Here is an 18658-nt window from a genome sequence, read left to right on the forward strand (position 1 = left end):
GATCTATTACTTCTTTTAGTTTTTCATGGGAATTTGTGGCTGTGAGTGAACAAGCCTGTGACTATTTAACTTGGAAAATGGACTGAAAGTAGACTTTCGTTTTCTGTGAGTACATACTTGGTTTTCTTAATCTATCAGCCAAGGTATGTTCTTAATCTTTTAGCAGCAGAGCTGACTTATTGTAAATTTCTTTCTAAGCCAGAAAAGGTAAGTATGTGATTCCTTAAAACAGTAGTTCTCAAACTTGACCATGCAACAGAATCACCACAGGGATTACCTCCTCTGGTCCTAGGGCTGACACTTTGAGATCCATTGTCTTAAAGCTGGGCATTTACATGGTCCTGTAAATAATTTGCCATTAAGCCTTTACTTTACTAATTTATGCCTCCAGCAAACAAAACCTAAATTGACAGTCCCTTCTGTTGAAGTTATACAAGGTTCTAAGAAATCCCCAATTAAAAAAAAAATCCCCCCAAAAAAACCCCAAAACCAAAAAACTCTCTTAGACCAGTAAAAACCTACTCATTTTGAAAATGTGATTCACATCTAAACAAAAGCTCTAGATTCGGAAACTAACTTCAGTTCCTGGAGTCATCGTCATTCTGTTACATTTGGAAACATGTTTGCTCTAAAATAATCATTTGTGAGGCAATGTCACTTTATTCACCCAAAGGAAACAGAAATAACAGCACAGGAAGCGCTGAGGAGCCTTAGGCCAATTCTTTTTGGAAAGCACATTTAATTCACTGTTGCACAACTCAGACAGAGGAGGTGGTTAGAAAGTCAGGAAGGCATTTAGGTCAACCAGGAATACTTAACAAAGAGAAATATCTTGAAATCATGGATGGTCTAGGAATATCTGAGAGGTAAAGAACTTGACTCCTTAGGTGACAACTTGTCAGCAATGTTCAAAGTTTCCCATTTTTGTCCACAGACCCTGAGATTGAACGTAAAATATCTCCAAAAGAGCTCAGAACAAATAACTTCTTTGGGCTGTGTTTTCTGATACTAAAATACTATTTAGGGGTTCACCCTGCTGCTCTTGCTGCTAAGTCGCTTCAGTCGTGTCCGATTCTGTGTCACCCTATTTCCCCCTGACGTCAAAACTGACTGCTGTTTGCTAGCTCATGAACACAGCTATGGTTTCTCCCCACATACAAATGTACTGATCTTCAAAGCCTGTAAGCCTTATTCCAGAAGCTCAGAAAGATTCCTACTAATTTTTTCCTCCTTAGAATACAGTTTTCTCCTCCTTTGGTACCGTTTCTTCATATAAACCATCTTATTTAAAGAAAATGACTGCCACGTCAATGGAGTCATTTCTCAGGAGCCAACAGTTAGAATTAGATTCTAAACTTCCTGGATTTATAATCGTCTCTTCCCATTTATCCCTCTACAACATTACCATTTCCTACGGGAAGGAGTAATCCATGAGTGACACGGGGCTCAGATATCTGCCCCATTCTTAGGAATGGATACAGAACACACATTTCAGCTAGTTTCTTATGGATTCCTCTTCCCCAATACATGGATTAAACCATGTGCAAAGTGAAAAAAGAAATAATAACTAAGTGGAGTTTTAAGTGCTGTATCAGGAGATGTAACTGCTAACAAAAGTTGGAAAAGGGTGTTCTCAGAGAAGGTAGAATGAGGCTTTTTTCGTTGAGAAAGGTGATATGGGATGCCACCTGCTCTTGCCAGAGCCAGATCTCCCAAATGAAAAAACAAACAGTATCAACATCCCACAGAATCTTGACTGCCTATTTGATGCCACAGTAAGTCCCAGCATTATGGAATGTGGATACTGACAGAGACCTCCTAGATTGGCTAGGCCAAATCCATCATTTTTCAAACTAGAAAACTGAGCCCCAGGGAGAAGACTTGCCTTAATTAAGGTTAAAGCTCCTTAGCTGCAACACTGAGGTCAGGACCTAGATTTTCTGATCATCAGACCCCTGTTTTTATAGGCCCTTCCCTTTTTCTCAGGGAATGGTGGTGGTGGTTAATGTGGAACAAATGTAAACACCGATGGAGCAACTGCTTTTGCTGCTGCTGCTGCTAAGTCACTTCAGTCGTGTCCGACTCTGTGCGACCCCATAGACAGCAGCCCACCAGGCTCCCCCGTCCCTGGGATTCTTAAGGCAAGAACACTGGAGTGGGTTGCCATTTCCTTCTCCAATGCGTGAAAGTGAAAAGTGAAAGTGAAGTCACTCAGTCGTGTCCGACTCTTAGCGACCCCATGGACTGCAGCCTACCAGGCTCCTCCGTCCTTGGGATTTTCCAGGCAAAAGTACTGGAGTGGGGTGCCATTGCCTTCTCCAACTTCTTTTGCTAGAGGAAAAAAAAAAGCACAGCCCATTTTCCTCCTCCTCCTTGGGAGAGGTCCAGCATATCCATGTGTCTAACCCTGCAGGCTCCCAGAATGAGAGAGCCCTTTCAGACCCAGCAACGGGGTAGCGACTTCTTATGAATGATGCCAAGTGGGAGTGTCTGCACCCAGCTCAAGTCGATATGGCTTTTCATCATTTTCTTCCTCATCATCAAATAAAATTACAAATATAATGCAAGTGTGTTTATATTTTTGCTCCTTTAGATTCAGCAAGCCTCGTCCTGATTTCAGGTGTCTCAATGAGAAAAACAAAACTCCACTTGTGGCCTCTCAAATTAAAGACTGAGTTCAAATGAGGTTGCCCAGCCCAGAGGAGGATGGCGCACATGTGCCGATACACCTGGCCCATCCTTCCACCCTGGCACGTGTGCCCAGCAGACTCAGTCCCATGGGAATGATTCCTTCACAAGACACCCAAGAGGTAGATACATGCAGTCAGCCCCATGGGTGGGTATAGCACACAGAAGCACAAAATTGGGTGTGTGGAGGTGCCTTGAACATGGGACAGAAGGCCTGAAGGGTGGGGCCAGACCTCTGACTCTAACCATAGCACTCTCCCTGGAAGGAAAAGCCTTTGGTCATGAGGGAAATTCCCAGTATGTGTGCGAGCGTACATGCTTGGTCACTTCAGTTGTGTCTGACTCCATGACCCCATGAACTGTAGGATGCCAGACTTCTCTGTCCATGGGATTCTCCAGGCAAGAATACTGGAGTGGATTGCCATACCCACCTCCAAGGGATCTTCCTGACCCAGGGATCGAACCCATGCCTTCTGCATCTCCTGCATTGCAGGTGGATCCCTTACCCACTGGGCCACCTGGGAAGCCCCTCCTAGTACATAGCAAATGTCTATAAGCAGTGAAAAGATGGGATGGGAGCCAAAGAAGTGATGCTGGCTAAGGGTGACACACAACTTCTAAAGGAACCTCTAGGGTAGAGCTGCCAATAAGGCAAATCAGAAGGGTTATGATCATGAATGGGGGAGCCCGGGCACTTTAACCCCAGGTTATGCATGTCCCTGCCCCCCACCACCAGCCTTTCTCCCAGTAGATCAAAGACTAGACAGCAAGGACTTCCCTTAGTAGAGAACTCTGCTGGGTTGAGGTGACAGCAAAGACAGGCAGGCCTGATGGTCCAGCTTTCCCCTAACGTCTCCCTCAGCCTGAGGGAAAGGACAGGAGACGGAGGCTCGAGTGACACAAGGCCTCAAGACCCAGCAGCTCCCACTAGAGCTGCTCAGAGTCAGGCCTGAGAACCAGAAATACAGGGTAAACCAAGGTCCCTGTCTCTGGAACGAGAGTCCTCGGCCCTGCCCTCCTCTTCAAGAGACTGTCCTGAGAAGGAAAGTTGGCTTCCCACTGAGGTAATAAAGAACACCTGCTCAGCGATGTAGGTCACCCTCAGGTTAAGCAGGAAAACTCCCTGAAGGAAGGAGGCCTTCTGAGGACAAAGACTGAGGAGCTTCGCTCATCTGGGACACAGGTTTTAAATTATACACTCCCCCACACGTATCACACACACACACAGACCCACAATCTTCCAACCCACCCCACTCCAAGCCCTCAATCCCGCCCCACAGGTATTGCCCCCTGTAAACATAAGAGCAGAGACGTCCACAATCCTGGGACAGTCCGAGAGCGATCCTGGGATGACTGCTCGTTAAGTGCCCCTGTAGGTGATGTTGGTGAAGGTGGATGTAGCCTCTTTATACAGTGGGTTGTTGGCCTGCAGAGAGAACAGAAAAGTGTCTTACAGCAAATTCCTCAATTCTTGCCTATCCTGGGGGTTTACTTGTTATCTGAGAAGTTTACCCACAACACTCTTCTCTGACATACTATCGATGAACAGTGTGATGCTTGTAATACTCATACATTTGCTCTTACAGAGGGAATGGGTAGGAAATAAGAGGAGAGAGAAAATGGCATGCCATCCTTCCACCATTCCTGAGGGGTTAATTCAGCCCATCACTCTTGGGGATCCCAAAGCCCTTCAAGATTAGCTTTTAGCCAATATCTGTTTCCTCCTCCTCTTCTGAACTCTCTTTCTCCCTTTTGCCTGCCTTTTTTTCTTTGTTGTTACTGTGATAGGGGGCGCAGGCAGAGAAATAGGTGTAGCAGGTGATGGTCAGAATACAGAGGACCACTTTTGCTCAAATGATTCTTAATCTGTTCTCATCTTATCCCTAAAGCCTTGCCCACAAACTGTCACATTATCAGGAAAGAGACCCTCACTAGGTTTCCCAAACTATTTTCTAAAAGCGACAAATCCCACTAGGTCTGATAGTCCTTAGTGGTAGGTAGCCTCAAGAAACACAACACATTCTCATGTGCCTCAGAGAGTCAGGATTTCTACACTGTCTGAACAGAAACATCTCAACTTCTTGGAATCCTTGAGTTCAAAGGCCTGAGGTCACCATCAGATGGGAACAAACTTTCAATCTAACCTCGGATATTCAGTGAAGTCATTCACTTGGAAATCCAGGAAAAAGTTAAAATGTGGACCATGAGCCAAAGGAGAGTAAGCTTAAGTATATAGAAATTTCTCAATTAAAAGCTTGTTTGGTTAAATTCAATCAGGGTAAACTGCAGGGAGCATTCTTTTAAGAGGCTGATACAAAAAGTAATTTCTATCATAACCTAGTTCCCTCCCATAATCAAGGAAGCTGCTAAATTTCTCTGTATTCAGTTTCTTTATCTATAAAATGGGAATAATAATGTTATCTATCACATAGGGCTGTTACAGGAAGGAAATAAGTTAACACACAAAAAGCATTTAGGACAGTTCCTGGTACATGGTAAATCTTCAGCAAATGTTGGTTGTTATCATTTGTTTCTGTTTATGTTTAATGCTTTTGACTTCATCAGTATATAGTGGACTCCTATATGTCCTCAATGTAGGGTTCTCAAGTCTGTCTTATCTTACTCCAAGAGTAAGTTTTCTTTTCCCTGCTTCCAGGGCAGAGCTGAGCCCTATCTGTGCTCAGCTGGTACTCACTGATGTCATAGAGAAAGAATCAGATGGTTTCCAGGGAGCATAATGACAATAGGAGAGTTAGTCCATCTCCCAACTTCCAGAAAAAGGCTAATTGGGAAACTATGATGCCGGCTGAACCTGGCCTTCCCTTCCACTTCAGACTCTTGAACCAACAACTTAAGAAAATGCCCAGCCCGGCCTCTTACAGTGTCCCATTTGGCTCTGGCTCTCTCTTCTTCAAATTTAGCAAACTCCTTCCGGTCATGGATGGTGATGAGGAGCTTCCAGATGAGCAGAGTCGCAAGGCCGATGAGCAGAATGGCCCCCATCACAGATAGCAAGACCACCAGGATGTCAGGGCCCTTGGGACACTCTATCAGGAGAGAGCACAGAGCAGGGTGGTTGGGAATGGAGCAGGAATCATTTGAATTGGTTACAAATAAGATCTTCTCAACAAAAGAATATAGTACTGGAGCATTCTCCAAAGGAAACAGAACTTACAAAATAAGCCTATTAATTTTTAAAAGGAGGGGGTTAAAATCCTTAGAGCAGCAATCATCTGTCCTGAGTGGTTTAAATCAAAGGTCATTAGCTGGTCATTCACAAGCAGAGTCTAGCCTACTTGGTGAGAGTTCACACAAATGTTCATTAAAAATTTGATTTGGGGAGTTTCCTGGTGGTTCAGTGGTGGTTAAGGCTCCAGGCTCCCAATGCTGAAGCCCAGGGTCGATTCCCAACCAGGGAACTAGATCCCATATGCTGCAACTAGGAGTTCGCAAGCCACAACTAAAGATCCCACAGGTTGCAGTGAAGACCTGGCGCAGCCAAATAAAGAAAACGTTTGATATTGCTGGCAACATTAATCCAGGAGACTCTCCCCCTAAAATTTCAGATGATTCTTCTCTTCAGGAAAAAAAAAAAAAGTCAAAAGATCCAGAAACACTGAACTTAGTCTTTTATAGGGTTTCAAACAGCTAGGGCTGAGGAATAGCTGCCCCTTTCAGTCAGAACACACTTTTTTTAGCTTGCCAGACTCCTCACCACTCTTTCTTTTCTGCACTAAACAGAGGCGAAGTGTGACTTGTCACTGAGTCTGTGCCCCTGTGGACTCTGGAGCCAGACTGCCTGGGAGTAAATCCTGGCTATGTGACCTTTGATAAATGATTTCACCTTTCTGGCTGTCTGTTTTCCATTTCTCCATCTCTAACAGTAATAGCCCTGATTTCAAAAATGTATTATGAGTAATAGTTAAGGAATAATTAAGGACTTCTCTGGTGGTACAGTGGATAAGAATACACTTGCCAATGCAGGCAACACGAGTTTGATCCCAAGTCCAAGAAGATTCCACACGCGTGAGCAACTAAAAAGCGCACAACTACTGGGCCTGCATGCCCAGAGCCTGTGCTCAGCAAGAAGCCACCACAGTGAGAAGCCCAAACACTGCAACTGGAGAGCAGCCCCCACTCGCCGCAGCTGGAGAAAGCCCGTGCACAGCAGTGAAGACCCGTCCAGTGTAGCCAAAATACATAAAACAAAAATTTGTTTAATCTTAAAAAAGGAATAATTAAATATATTTAAGGAACTCAGAACAGTGCCTAGCACAAAGTCAGAGCTCAATAAATATCAGCTACTGTTATTACTGGTATCCCTGTTATCCGAGGCTGTTTTCCCTAATTTATTTACCCAGCTCCTCCTTGAGTTTGAGCTGGATATCTGAGTTAGTTACCCTAGTTCAGATATTACAACCCCTGTGGGCTGGGAACCTGATGACCTTTTTAACATACTTTGAAACTAGGAGGTCTGCCAACCAAGACAATATTTTGGGTTTCTTCCCAAAATATTTAGTCATCTAAAATCCTCACCCTGTTGAGAACCAACTTCCTGTTAAACCCCAGTCAACAACCAACATAATCAGAGGTGCGACATCAGCCCTCTGAGGGCCAAGTTGAGTATGCTCTGAACAGCTCCGTTCCTATAAACCACAGACGTCTGATGAGTGACCTCACTCCAGTAACTTCTCGGGTGTTATATAATTAGGTGTTTGCATATCTGAGTATTGATGGGTCTAAAGAGATGTCACACCTACTTTCCACACTGTCTCCCACCTTCTTCTCTAAACATACACACTATGCTTACCACACATGACCCAAAAACAACCACCACCACAACCCAAGCTGGCTATTTCCTATCCCACCAAATTACAACCTGTCTATAATTAAAGGAATGTCTGGAAAGAGGCTATGAGATCCCAATGTCTGAGTTCCCAGGGATGAAGGGTCCCAGTTCTTCTGGGAAAAGCAGTTATGAATTCTCTGGAAGACTGAGGTAGGGCTGACCCTCAAACCTCAAAGTGGAATTGCTTCAACTTTACATGTCAGTATGGTCAGGACAGGTAGAAAGCCAGATCTTCAGGGGAAAAATTAAACCTGTTAACTATCTGTCCTAAAAGGGGTGGACGGCAGGTTTCCTGGAAATAGATACAAGACCAGGTGGTCTCTGAAGTGCCTCCCCAGCCACAGTGATGATGACCCATGATGGATGATGACCTAAAGTCAGGGACGACTGGGGAGGGTTAGCAGAATTGACAAAAGTACAGGAAGTCCAGTTAAATTAGAATTTCCGATAAAAAATAACTTTTTAAGTATGTACCACATCTTGCATAGGACATATTGTACTTTTTTATTGAAGTATAATTACAAAGTTGTGTTAGTTTCTGCTGTACAACAAAGTGAAATCAACTATATGTATACATATATCCCCTCCCTCTTGGCTCTCCCTTCCACACAACCCACATCTCAACCCTCAGGTCATCTCAGAGCACCAAGCTGAGCTCCCTGTGCTACGCAGCAGCTTCCTACTAGCTATCCATTTTACGCCTAGTCATGTATATATTAATATGTCAATCCTAGTCTCCCAATTCGTCTCACCCTCCCCTTCCCCCTCATGTCCACATGTCCAGTCTCTGAGTCTCTATTCCTGTCCTGGAAATAGGTTCATCTGGACCACTTTTCTAGATTCTACATACATGTGTTCATATACAATATTTGTTTTTCTCTTTCTGACTTTCTTCACTCTATATGACAGACTCTAGGTCCATCCATATCCCTACAAATGACCCAATTTCATTCCTTTCTGTGGCTGAGTAATATTCCATTGTACATATGTACCATATCTTCTCCCTGAGAAAACTGTAATTCAAATGGACACATGTCCCCCAGTGCTCACTGAAGCACTATTTTCAATAGACAGGACATGGGAACAACCTAAATGTCCAGTGGCAGACATACTATATTTTATCAGACAACCCTATCTGGAAGCAATGAGGGCCCAGCTCAAAGGAGATCATTCCCTGGCCACTTGGCTAATGTCAACTCTTTAGTGGTTCCCTCTTCAGGGCCCCGTAGTGGCTCAGCCCTTCAAAGAGAACATCTGCAAGGGCAAGAGTTAGGGAAGCAAATGAGAATAATCTCCTCCTAGACTGCAGGCCCCAGATGCTACCTCTTACTCAAAACCAGAGCCCCTGAAAATGATTGGAGCCCAGGGTGAGAGGAGAGGCAGAACTTGAAATTCAAGGCAACAAGCTAAGAAATGTAGGTCTCGAGACCTGTCTCTGAATGTGAAAGAAGGGCTATACTGGCAGTAAGCCTAAAAAGTTACCCTCCACTCTGTTAACTAGTAATGTGTCACCATTCCAGTTATCATCATCTTTGTTTCCCAGGACTCCAGGCAATAGTTTTCAGTCTCAGAATACCAGGTCAAATGATTTTTGTGAGTGCTACAGGAGGAGCACCAGCCAGATTGTTATAACAAAGAGATGCTGCTGCTGCTGCTAAGTCGCTTCAGTCGTGTCCGACTCTCTGCAACCCCACAGACGGCAGCCCACCAGGCTCCCCTGTCCCTGGATTCTCCAGGCAAGAACACTGGAGTGGGTTGCCATTTCCTTCTCCAATGCATAAAAGTGAAAAGTAAAAGTGAAGTCGTTCAGTCGTGTCCGACTCTTCGAGACCCCATGGACTGCAGCCTACCAGGCTCCTCCGTCCATGGGATTTTCCAGGCAAGAGTACTGGAGTGGGGTGCCATTGCCTTCTCCAAACAAAGAGATGAGGTAATGTTAAACCCCAAAGCAAGAGCACACTACATTTTTGAGATGAGAAGGGACACAAGTACAGATAGGGTGGGTGTGGAAAAATCCATTTAACCCATTAACACAGGTGGATGAGAAAGTACGAGAAAGACATGCTGAAACTAACCTACGTCTGCTTCCCCAGAGGTAGTGGGTTGGCCAAAAAGTTCATTTGGATTTTTCCATACCATCCTATGGGAAATCCTGAATGAAATTTTTGGCCAGCCCAGTACATACCCAGATTCTTTCCTCTCCACTTCCCCATATCAGTGTTCCCTTGAGTCACAAAATAAAACTAAGGTGATACCCTTTGTCTTCTCCCTTAAAAAGGATGAGAGCCCTGGAGAGACTGATAAACAATATCACAAATGGGGACCCCATGCTCTCCTCTACCCATGGGGAGGACAGCACCCCCAGTGACATAGATGCAGCCCTTTTCCCACTTTCAACCGCTCCTGTCTTTAAGCAGCCAAAATTCTCCCAACAGATATTAAGATGTATTTGAGTCTGCCTGTCTCCTGGGCATAATCCATCCTATGCATTCATTCAAAAACTGCGTATGAAGTATCTTCTCTGTAAATAACTGAGCCAGGTATAGAGATATTATAACAATAGATAAGACAGACATAATTCCTGTGTTCATAGTCACCTGAAGAAGATAGGAGATTAAAGAAGCAATTTTTTTCTTTGAGGTTTGTGGGATCTTAATTTCCCAACCAGGGACTGAACCTGGGCCCCTGGAAGTGGAAGCACAGAGTTTTAACCACTGGACCACCAGGGAATTCCCTAAAGAAGCAATATAACAACTTAGCTGGTCTAAAGGGAAGCACAGCGACCCAATGCAGGGGGGTACAAGTTCGATGCCTGGTCGGGGAGTCAAGATCCCACATGCCTTGTAGCTAAAAAAACAAAACATAAAACAGAAGTAATATTGTAGCAAATTCAATCAAGACTTTCAAAATGGTCCACACCAAAAAAAAACTTCAAAAAAAGCGGGGGTGGTGGGGAAGCACAACTGCTCAGAAAATCAAAGATGTGTACCAAATCTAATCATCAGAATGGATGCTGGAGGTCTGAAATGGCTCATCTGGGAAGTGGTATGTCTAAAACATCGGGGAATATATTGCAATTACCAGGAGCACTAACAAGGAGCAGAGAGGCATTGGCTTGTAGAAGTAAGACAGGGTTCAGAACTCTGGATTTTTTAACAAGGGAACATACAAAAGTTCAAGAACCACTGCCCTCAAGCAGGGACCAGCAAACAGCCCAGTGAGCCAAATGCGGCTGGCCACCTGTTTTGGTAAACACACTCAGATGCCTTCATTTGCATACAGTCTACGGCTGCCTTCTTGCTGCTGTGTCAGAGTTGAGTAGTCACCGCAGAGACCATCTGGTTCACAAACCCTAAAATATTTAACATCTGGCCCTTTATAGAAACAGTTCACTGGCCCCTGGTCTAAAGAATGATTTGAAGAAACTCCTACAGCTGTAAAGAATGTCAAGTGACCAACTGATTTAGCCTCTGCCTTCAGAGATTGTTCCTTCATTCCAGAAAGTTCTGGCCCACCCCTCCCATCCCCCATGCCCACCATACCATAGCCCTTATCCCCTGCAGTGTCATGACTGTTTTACATGCCTCTCTTATCCATGGCCTGTGAATACCACACCTGCTTTATTTACTATTACATCCCCAGCACCTAGCCCATGCCTGATGTATAATAAATACTCAAAAATACTGTCTAATGATTGGGACTTCTCCAGCAGTCCAGTGGTTAAGACTCCACCTTCCAATGCAGGGGGTGCAAGTTCGATCCCTGGTCAGGGAATTAAGATCACACATGCTGAGTGGTGTGGTGGGAAAAAAAAAAAAGTCTAATGATTCGTACCTTCATCTGTTGTTTAAGGGAAAGAAAGGAGATATAGAAAATAAGGGGAAACAAGCAAATCTACTGCGCTGGATGGTGACAAACCTGTGGTGGGTGTGCGTATGATACAATAGGCCCTCCTGCCTCCAGAGGGTCCGGAGAGCAAGCATTAACTTTTCAGTGTTGGAGGCAGCCTCAAATCCTTCACCACATCACATGGCAAAGCTGGTAAGGTGAAGACCTCAAACCTCAGGCCTTCCTCTGAAGCAGCAAGCAGGTTGTTCCTGGAAACCATTTAACTCTTAGTAGAGCAGATGCCCTGTGCTGAAAAGTGCTAGAATTTAAATTCCTTACTTCTTCCTTACAACGTCACCTCAAAAAACACCAGGCTATCATCTGTTCCTTGATGAGCTCCACACCTACCCTCTTCCTCTCCTTACCCACCTTCTTATTCTTCTGTCTCCTCAATTAGCAGGTCATTTTCTTGCTAATGTCTTTATTTATATACCCCACACTCAGATGACAAGCCCTGATCTATCCCTTGTAAGATCAGGTTTCACCTGGATGTTCTTTTTAAGAGGAGTGATGGATGGAACTAACTGTCTAATATTGGTATCACTCTCCCTTGGGGAAGGGTCGGGACCCTCGGGGTTCACTCACCTGGCTCTTCCACCACATACAAAATGGACTTTCCACTGGAGTCTTCATAGTACTGGAATCTGACAACACAGTCATCCTCATTCTTGTAGGTACAATTCACAGCATCCTTGCCAGTGTCCTCTGGGAGAGGAGGAAAGATGGGAGAATGAAAAATAGGTCAATTCCTGAAAGATGGAGCCACCCCCAAATCCAGTCTTGAGACTTCTGGGAAAGCATGTGACAGGAAACCCTATGTCTGACATTAGGCAATATGCTCAGAGATGGCTGTCGTGCCTGGCAATTGCTTCTAGATGACTCTCACTGCTGTATTAGTACTTTGTCCCTCACAAAGTACTTTTTGGTTCTTATTCCTTCCTCTGGAAGGAATATGACATCACAGTATTACAGTCTGATTCAAAGCCTGGCTCTATCACCTCCCAGCTGTGTGATCTTGGGTAAGTTACCTGACTGCATCGAATCTCTTTCTTCTTCTATAGCAGAAAAGATACCTTCACTCACAAGGATGGTTGAGAATCAAACCGCATAAACCACCTAACACACAGTGGTGTTCCCTTTCCTCTCTTTCCTTTCTCTGTTTGCTCAATGATTCCCAATAGTTTGTTTACTCAATCCTTGCTGCTGCTGCTGCTGCTAAGTCGCTTCAGTCGTGTCCAACTCTGTACGACCCCATAGACGGCAGCCCACCAGGCTCCGCCATCCCTGGGATTCTCCAGGCGAGAACACTGGAGTGGGTTGCCATTTCCTTCTCCAATGCGTGAAAGTGAAAAGTGAAAGGGAAGTCTCTCAGTCGTGTCCGACTCTTAGCCACCCCATGGACTGCAGCCTACCAGGCTCCACCGTCCATGGGATTTTCCAGGCAAGAGTACTAGAGTGGATTTCTTCTATTTCTGCTTTCTATCTGGTGCTCCTCCCCAGAGCCATCTCTCTTTCTCTGACTCTCATCATGTCTTGTTGGCTTCATCCCTTCCAATTCTAAAACCTGTTATTCTGACTGTGATATTATGGGTTACCCTCCACCAACTGCGCTATGCCCTCCACCAGCTTTGCTATGCCCTCCACCAGCTTTAGCAGATGGATAAATCTGACACATGATGAGATGAAGCGAGTGTACCAAGGTCACACAGCAAATAAGTGATGGAGCAGGACTAGGACATGAGTCTCAGAGCACATCCTACAGAGCCTTCAGTAAACCAGTGGTATTACAGGACAATGCAAAGAGTAAGGATTTCAGGATTTAGTTCCAACCTTAACTCACCACCAACTTGCTTTGTGAAAGTGAGAACTTTCTTGAGATTCAATTTTCTTATCCTCAAAAATGAAGTTAACAATAGTACTACATTCTACTTTATTAGGTTATTGGGAGAAGAATAAGATAACGTGCACAAAAAGATACTTTTGTCATTTGTATAAGTTATACAATTTCATACAAAAAAGCATTTATTTTTATGATTATCATGGTGGAGGATGGGAGTATTTATCGACTAACTTGTGATACTCATCTAGTCTAGATAAAAATCTCTCCTATCAGCAGCCTCTTCCATCTAAGCTAATCATAGCAAGCCTGGTCTCCTCCAGAGGAAAAACTGCCTCTTCAAATTCAATTCCCAAATCACTATTACTCCAGACCCACTTCAGACATTAGCCAAAGGATCTAGAGATCTGACTCTTTCCCAAAGCACCCCCACCCTGAAGCTGGCTGGCTAGCTGTGTCTTCCTGTGGCTCCCACTGAACATGTGTTTCCTTCCTTCATGTGAGATCGCTATGTCTCAGCATCACCCAATGTCTAACTGACCTAGATAACTACATCAGATATGCAACTGCAGCAAAGAGCAACTCCTTTTAAATCAAGATGAAGCAGAAACCAGAATAACTGCAGGCAAGTTTGTTCCTCACTGTGTCTCTGTCTTATGCCAGGAAGGGCTCCCAAGAGCCAAAAGGGCTTCAGGCTAATAATTTTGGCTCCAAATCCATAAAGGTGAAGGTTTCCCTCTGTATCTGCCGACCTGTACGCTGGACCTTGCTTAACATTGAGGTAAACTTGTCTGTTCAGTCGTTTAGTCGTGTCCCACTCTTTGTAGCCCCATGGACTAAAGCCCACCAGACTCCTCTGTCCATGGAATTTTCCAGGCAAGAATCCTGGAGTGAGTTGCCATTTCCTCTTTATTCCAGAGGATCTTCCCAACCCAGGACTCGAATCCATGTCTCTTGCATCTTCTGCATTGGCAGGCAGATTCTTCACCACTGAGCCACCTGGAAACCCCTTAGTAAATGCTGACTGGCCTACTAAACTAAGATTATCATGGGCAACTACTTCTTCACTCTGTGCCTCAGTTTCTTCACCTGTAAAATGGGATACATCATCTTTCTTTCCTTGGGGTAGTAAAGCTAGGGTTGCCAGATTTTCACATATTTTAAAAGTTCTTTGCAGGATTTTGCTGAGCCCATGGGCTCTAGGAAGTAAAAGGGGAGGGGACTGCTGAACACATTAGCAGACATGCAGAAAGACTCTCAGGGAAGCTAGCTTTTAGGAAGGACCTACTGTGCATCAGGCCTGCACAGTATACCTTTGAGGTAGGAATTACTCTTCCGTTTTACAGATGAGAGTTGGATAGTTTCTATGGGTTAAACTGGAAAAACCCAGAACATGGGTGTGCATAACTCTATGGCTTGCTGAACTTACTAAGTTCCTTCACAGGCTCAATCTCATCACGACAATAACGGTTGCAGGTATTTTCCTCGTTGAGGGCTCCCCGGTTAAACTTCTTACATTCCACACACTCCCTAAAAGAGAGGGGACACAGGGGTGAAGGCAGGGAAGGAAGAACCCTAAGTGTGCTACAGTCTGGCTCTGCTGCCATACGCCCAGAAAGCTGCCCCACCCCCAGAAAACAGACACAGAAATAAAAACATTTGTTAAGACAACCCTGGGGGACCCAGAAAGTCACATCTGGAGTTCAGGGATGGGACTGCCCTCCTAACTGATAGGTAAGGCTAGGTAGGCAGAGGCCTCCAGGAACTTTATTAAACTTCTTTATGTCCCTCCTGTGACAGGAGGGCAAACCCTATGCCACTTCTGAGGGCCCTAAAGTCAGAACCGGTCTCATAATTTGGGGGCCTGGCGCAAAACAAAAATGTCAGTTCCTTATTCAAAAATTAGTAGGGGGCTTCCCTGGTGGTCCAGTGGTTGGGAGTCTGCTGACAATGCAGGGGACACAGGCTCGATCCTCGGTCCAGGAAGATCCCACATAACACAAGGCAGCTAAGTCCTTGCGCCACAACTACTGAGCCCGCCTGCTGCAACTGCTGAAGCCCGTGCACCCTAGAGCCTGAGCTCTGCAACAAGAGAAGACACGGCAATGAAAAGCCCACATGCCGCAACTAAGGAGTAGCCCCTGCTCACCACAAGTAGAGAAAGCCCTTGCGCAGCAACGAAGACACAGTGCGGCCACAAATAAATAAATAACTTTTCTTTAAATTAGGAAGAATTTCAAAACAGTGGTAGCAAAGCATTAAACAAAATGTGAGGCCCTTCTAAGCACAGGGTGCTGTACAAATGTGCGGGTTGCACACCCATGAGTCCAGCCAGGCTAAAGTAGTAAGAGAAACAGTGGGGCCATGGACTTCGGTTGATGGGGCTTCCTCTGCCCCCAGATGAATGATGTTTGTAGTGGTGAATGTCTCCTGTTTCACACAGTAGCCTTCATAATTCCAGCCCCACATCCTTCACAAAATCAGAACCTCAGCACTGGAACATTCCCCAGGAGTTATCTGGTTTAGCCTTCCTCCCGACTCAGGGATTCAGGATCCCGCCTAAAAGAGGTTTCTCCAACTGCAGTCCAGCTGGTACCACTCTGTCCCCTTCACCCTGGCTCTATCTCCAGCTTTCCCTCAAGTTTGCAATGGAAAGATGAAAGCTGGTCCTTTGCTGGAACAGACTCCTCTCTCTCTAAAGCTCTGGTGAGTAAGAGACAGAACCTGCTCAGTGTGGGGGACCCTCTCCCCCATCCCAGACACCCAACTCTCTCCAGCTCACGTCTCTGCCCACTCACTTCTTAAAGGTGCAGGCGTCAGGGCAGGTGGGACACTTCTCACAGGTGTCCCCATAGGAGCCCGGCTGGATGCAGACACAGCTGCCGCACTCGCACTTGCCCCGTCCGCTGCACAGCAAGCCGTTGCTGGACATGCAGGTGTCCGTGCGTGTGGTACAGTTGCAGTAGTAGCCGGTCCAGTCGGAGTCACACAGGCAGTCCCCACAGCTGCACTGGCCATGGCCTGAAAACACACAGCCCAGGGGGTAGACCAGTCAGTGAGGCCCCCACTCCAGGACGGTATTCGGGGCTTTACCCCTCATCACCCTCTTCACATCACCACACTCTTGCCTCCACACTGAGCCATTCACCATCTTCTACACTGTTCTCATAGCCTCACGCTTCTCTGCCTGCTGTTCCCTCTGCTTAGATGCCCTTTCATCCTGAGACCACTACCAAACTCCTACTCATCCTTTAAAGCCCAACTCAAATGTTCCTTCCCCTCTGTAACTTTTTTCCGACCTCTCCAAGCCAAATCAACTGTCAGCCCATGTACTCTCCCAGTACTTATAGATACCTTTATTTCAACCCTGATGTTCACCCATTTGCTTGCTTATCTGTTTCTTTCTGGATTGTGAGCTCCCTGATGGGGAGCACATATTACATTCATTTTTCCATCAATAGTGATTAGTATAAAATCTGATACACAGTAGGTGTACAACTAATGCAATTTCTTATTTATCTATTCATTCAACAAATATTTACTGAGCTCATACCACATCTTGAGCACTGGGGACTCAACGGTGAAAAAGACAGGCAAGATCTCTACTATCATAGATCTTACCTCCTCTAAAAATTCCTAGAAAATACACATAAACCTTCACCAACACAAGCCCTTCGTTGTATTATCATAGTTTGCAAAGAGCCACCAGCCTTATTAGGAAAGACTTATTTGCTTCCCTACCTGAGTATAGGAACAGGAGACAAAGATGAGGTGAGGGTAGGAGTTAGACTGCTTAAATGCAGGCATTAACTCTCAACACTATATTCCCCTAATATTCATTTACCAAGGCTTTAAAACTTGGCTCCTAAATCCTTCAGAAAGGTGACTCATTCTCCAGGACTCTGAATCAGGAAGAAGTGGATGAATAATAAAAATCTGATTGTTAATCAGAGGAAAGGCAGGGAGCAAAGGGGAAGTAACATGAATTGATCTGAAAACCAAGCCATTGTGTGAGCAGACGGGCCCCAAGATGGTGGAGCAGAGGATGGTACACAGCCAGGCTCAAGTAGCAATGAGCTGGCACAGCCCCTGCTACCCAGTGACCCAGTGGGTCTGATTAATATCTCTTGGCCACTATAGGTCCCTCTGGCTGGTATCACCCACTAAAGGATGAGCGATACCAGCAATAATCCTCTAGGAACCACACTGGCATTCAAGGCTCAGACACACCTTCACTGTGTGTGTCTGTTTCCCAAGAAGGATGGGAAACATAACCTCAATTACCCCAGCTGCCAAATATTCGGTTGGCCAAACAGCTCGTTGGGGTTTTTCCATATCATCTTATGGTAAAAACCCAAATGAACTTTCAGCCAACCTAATACATCTAGAGTAGCTGTCCCCAGTCTTTTTGGCACCATGGTCAAAAGTAGAAGACATCATGTTTTCGTGGAAGACAATTTTTCCACAGGCTGGGGTACAAGGATGGTTTCGTGATGATCCAAGCCTGGTACATTTATTCTGCACTTTATTTCTAATATTATTACATCTGCTTCACCTGAGATCATCAGGCCTTATATCCCGAAGATCAGGGACCCCTGATCCAGAGAGTAGAAATACTGGGCTGGTAGAAGGATGAAGAAAGAAGACAGACTGCATTTTGAGGTTGGGTTCCCTATAAGCATGACTTGTGGTGAGAATTCTTGTGCCAGCGACTTCTTGGGGACGCAGAAGGGAAGGAGAGAAGCCAGGACAGGGCAGGAGTCAAATGCTCACAGGCGGACTTCCCTGGCGGTCCAGTGGTTAAGATATCGCCTTCCAAAGCAGGAGAGTGGGTTCAATCCCTGTTTGGGGAGCTAAGATCCCACATGCTCCTGGCCAAAAAGCCAAAAAGCAATATTGTAACAAAGTCAATAAAGACTTTAAAAATGGTCCACATCAAAACAGAGCTGGCAGGAATGGGGTCTCAGCCTGACAACTCCCCTCAGCTTGATCCCACAGCAGGCTGATGGGCACGACCGGCACCACAGCAACCTTGAGGCAAAGGGACTGGCCTGTGTAACCCCTTGTCCACCAGTCATTAGCCAAGGTCTGAGGGCCATCCAGCTCTTGTCAGCTGAAAATAATTCTCCAGAGAAGGCACAATTGTGAGGTATTCCCAGCAGCCCTACCAGCGGCAGGGGGATGGGTGGGCCAGCCAGCAGAGTGGGACCCCCACAGTGTCCACTACACCCAGCTTTTGACCGTGCCTCCTGGATAAGGAAAAGCGGACCCCACAGAGGCCTGGCAGCACTCAGAGGCTTCAGTCTCCTCAGAAACCCTTGTCTCATAGTGTTTCCTTTGTGAGGCTAAACAAAGTGATCTTTGAGAAGACGGCCCGCAGGCCAGCCGGGGAGTGA

General features: G+C 45.5%; 1 protein-coding gene across 2 annotated transcripts in view; it reads right to left on the bottom strand.

Moving 5' to 3' along the window:
- Positions 1-640: 640 nt before the first annotated feature.
- Positions 641-18658, bottom strand: part of ITGB3 (integrin subunit beta 3) — a 63361-nt gene continuing 45343 nt past the window's right edge. Inside the window, exons 11-15 of one of the 2 annotated variants that reach the window (XM_086357125.1) lie at positions 16061-16283; positions 14692-14792; positions 12011-12130; positions 5569-5735; positions 641-4114 (exon numbers count right to left, since the gene is read on the bottom strand). In XM_086357125.1, the coding sequence (XP_086213251.1) occupies positions 4049-4114; positions 5569-5735; positions 12011-12130; positions 14692-14792; positions 16061-16283 (677 nt within the window). In that variant the 3' untranslated portion in view covers positions 641-4048. The remainder of the gene's footprint in view (positions 4115-5568; positions 5736-12010; positions 12131-14691; positions 14793-16060; positions 16284-18658) is intronic. The other variant, XM_086357124.1, reaches the window with a different exon arrangement.

Source organism: Bos grunniens, chromosome 19 (genome assembly GCF_055505025.1).
Source record: "Bos grunniens cultivar Pamir isolate PY7600 chromosome 19, Bosgru_T2T1.0, whole genome shotgun sequence".
NCBI classification, from domain to species: domain Eukaryota; kingdom Metazoa; phylum Chordata; class Mammalia; order Artiodactyla; family Bovidae; genus Bos; species Bos grunniens.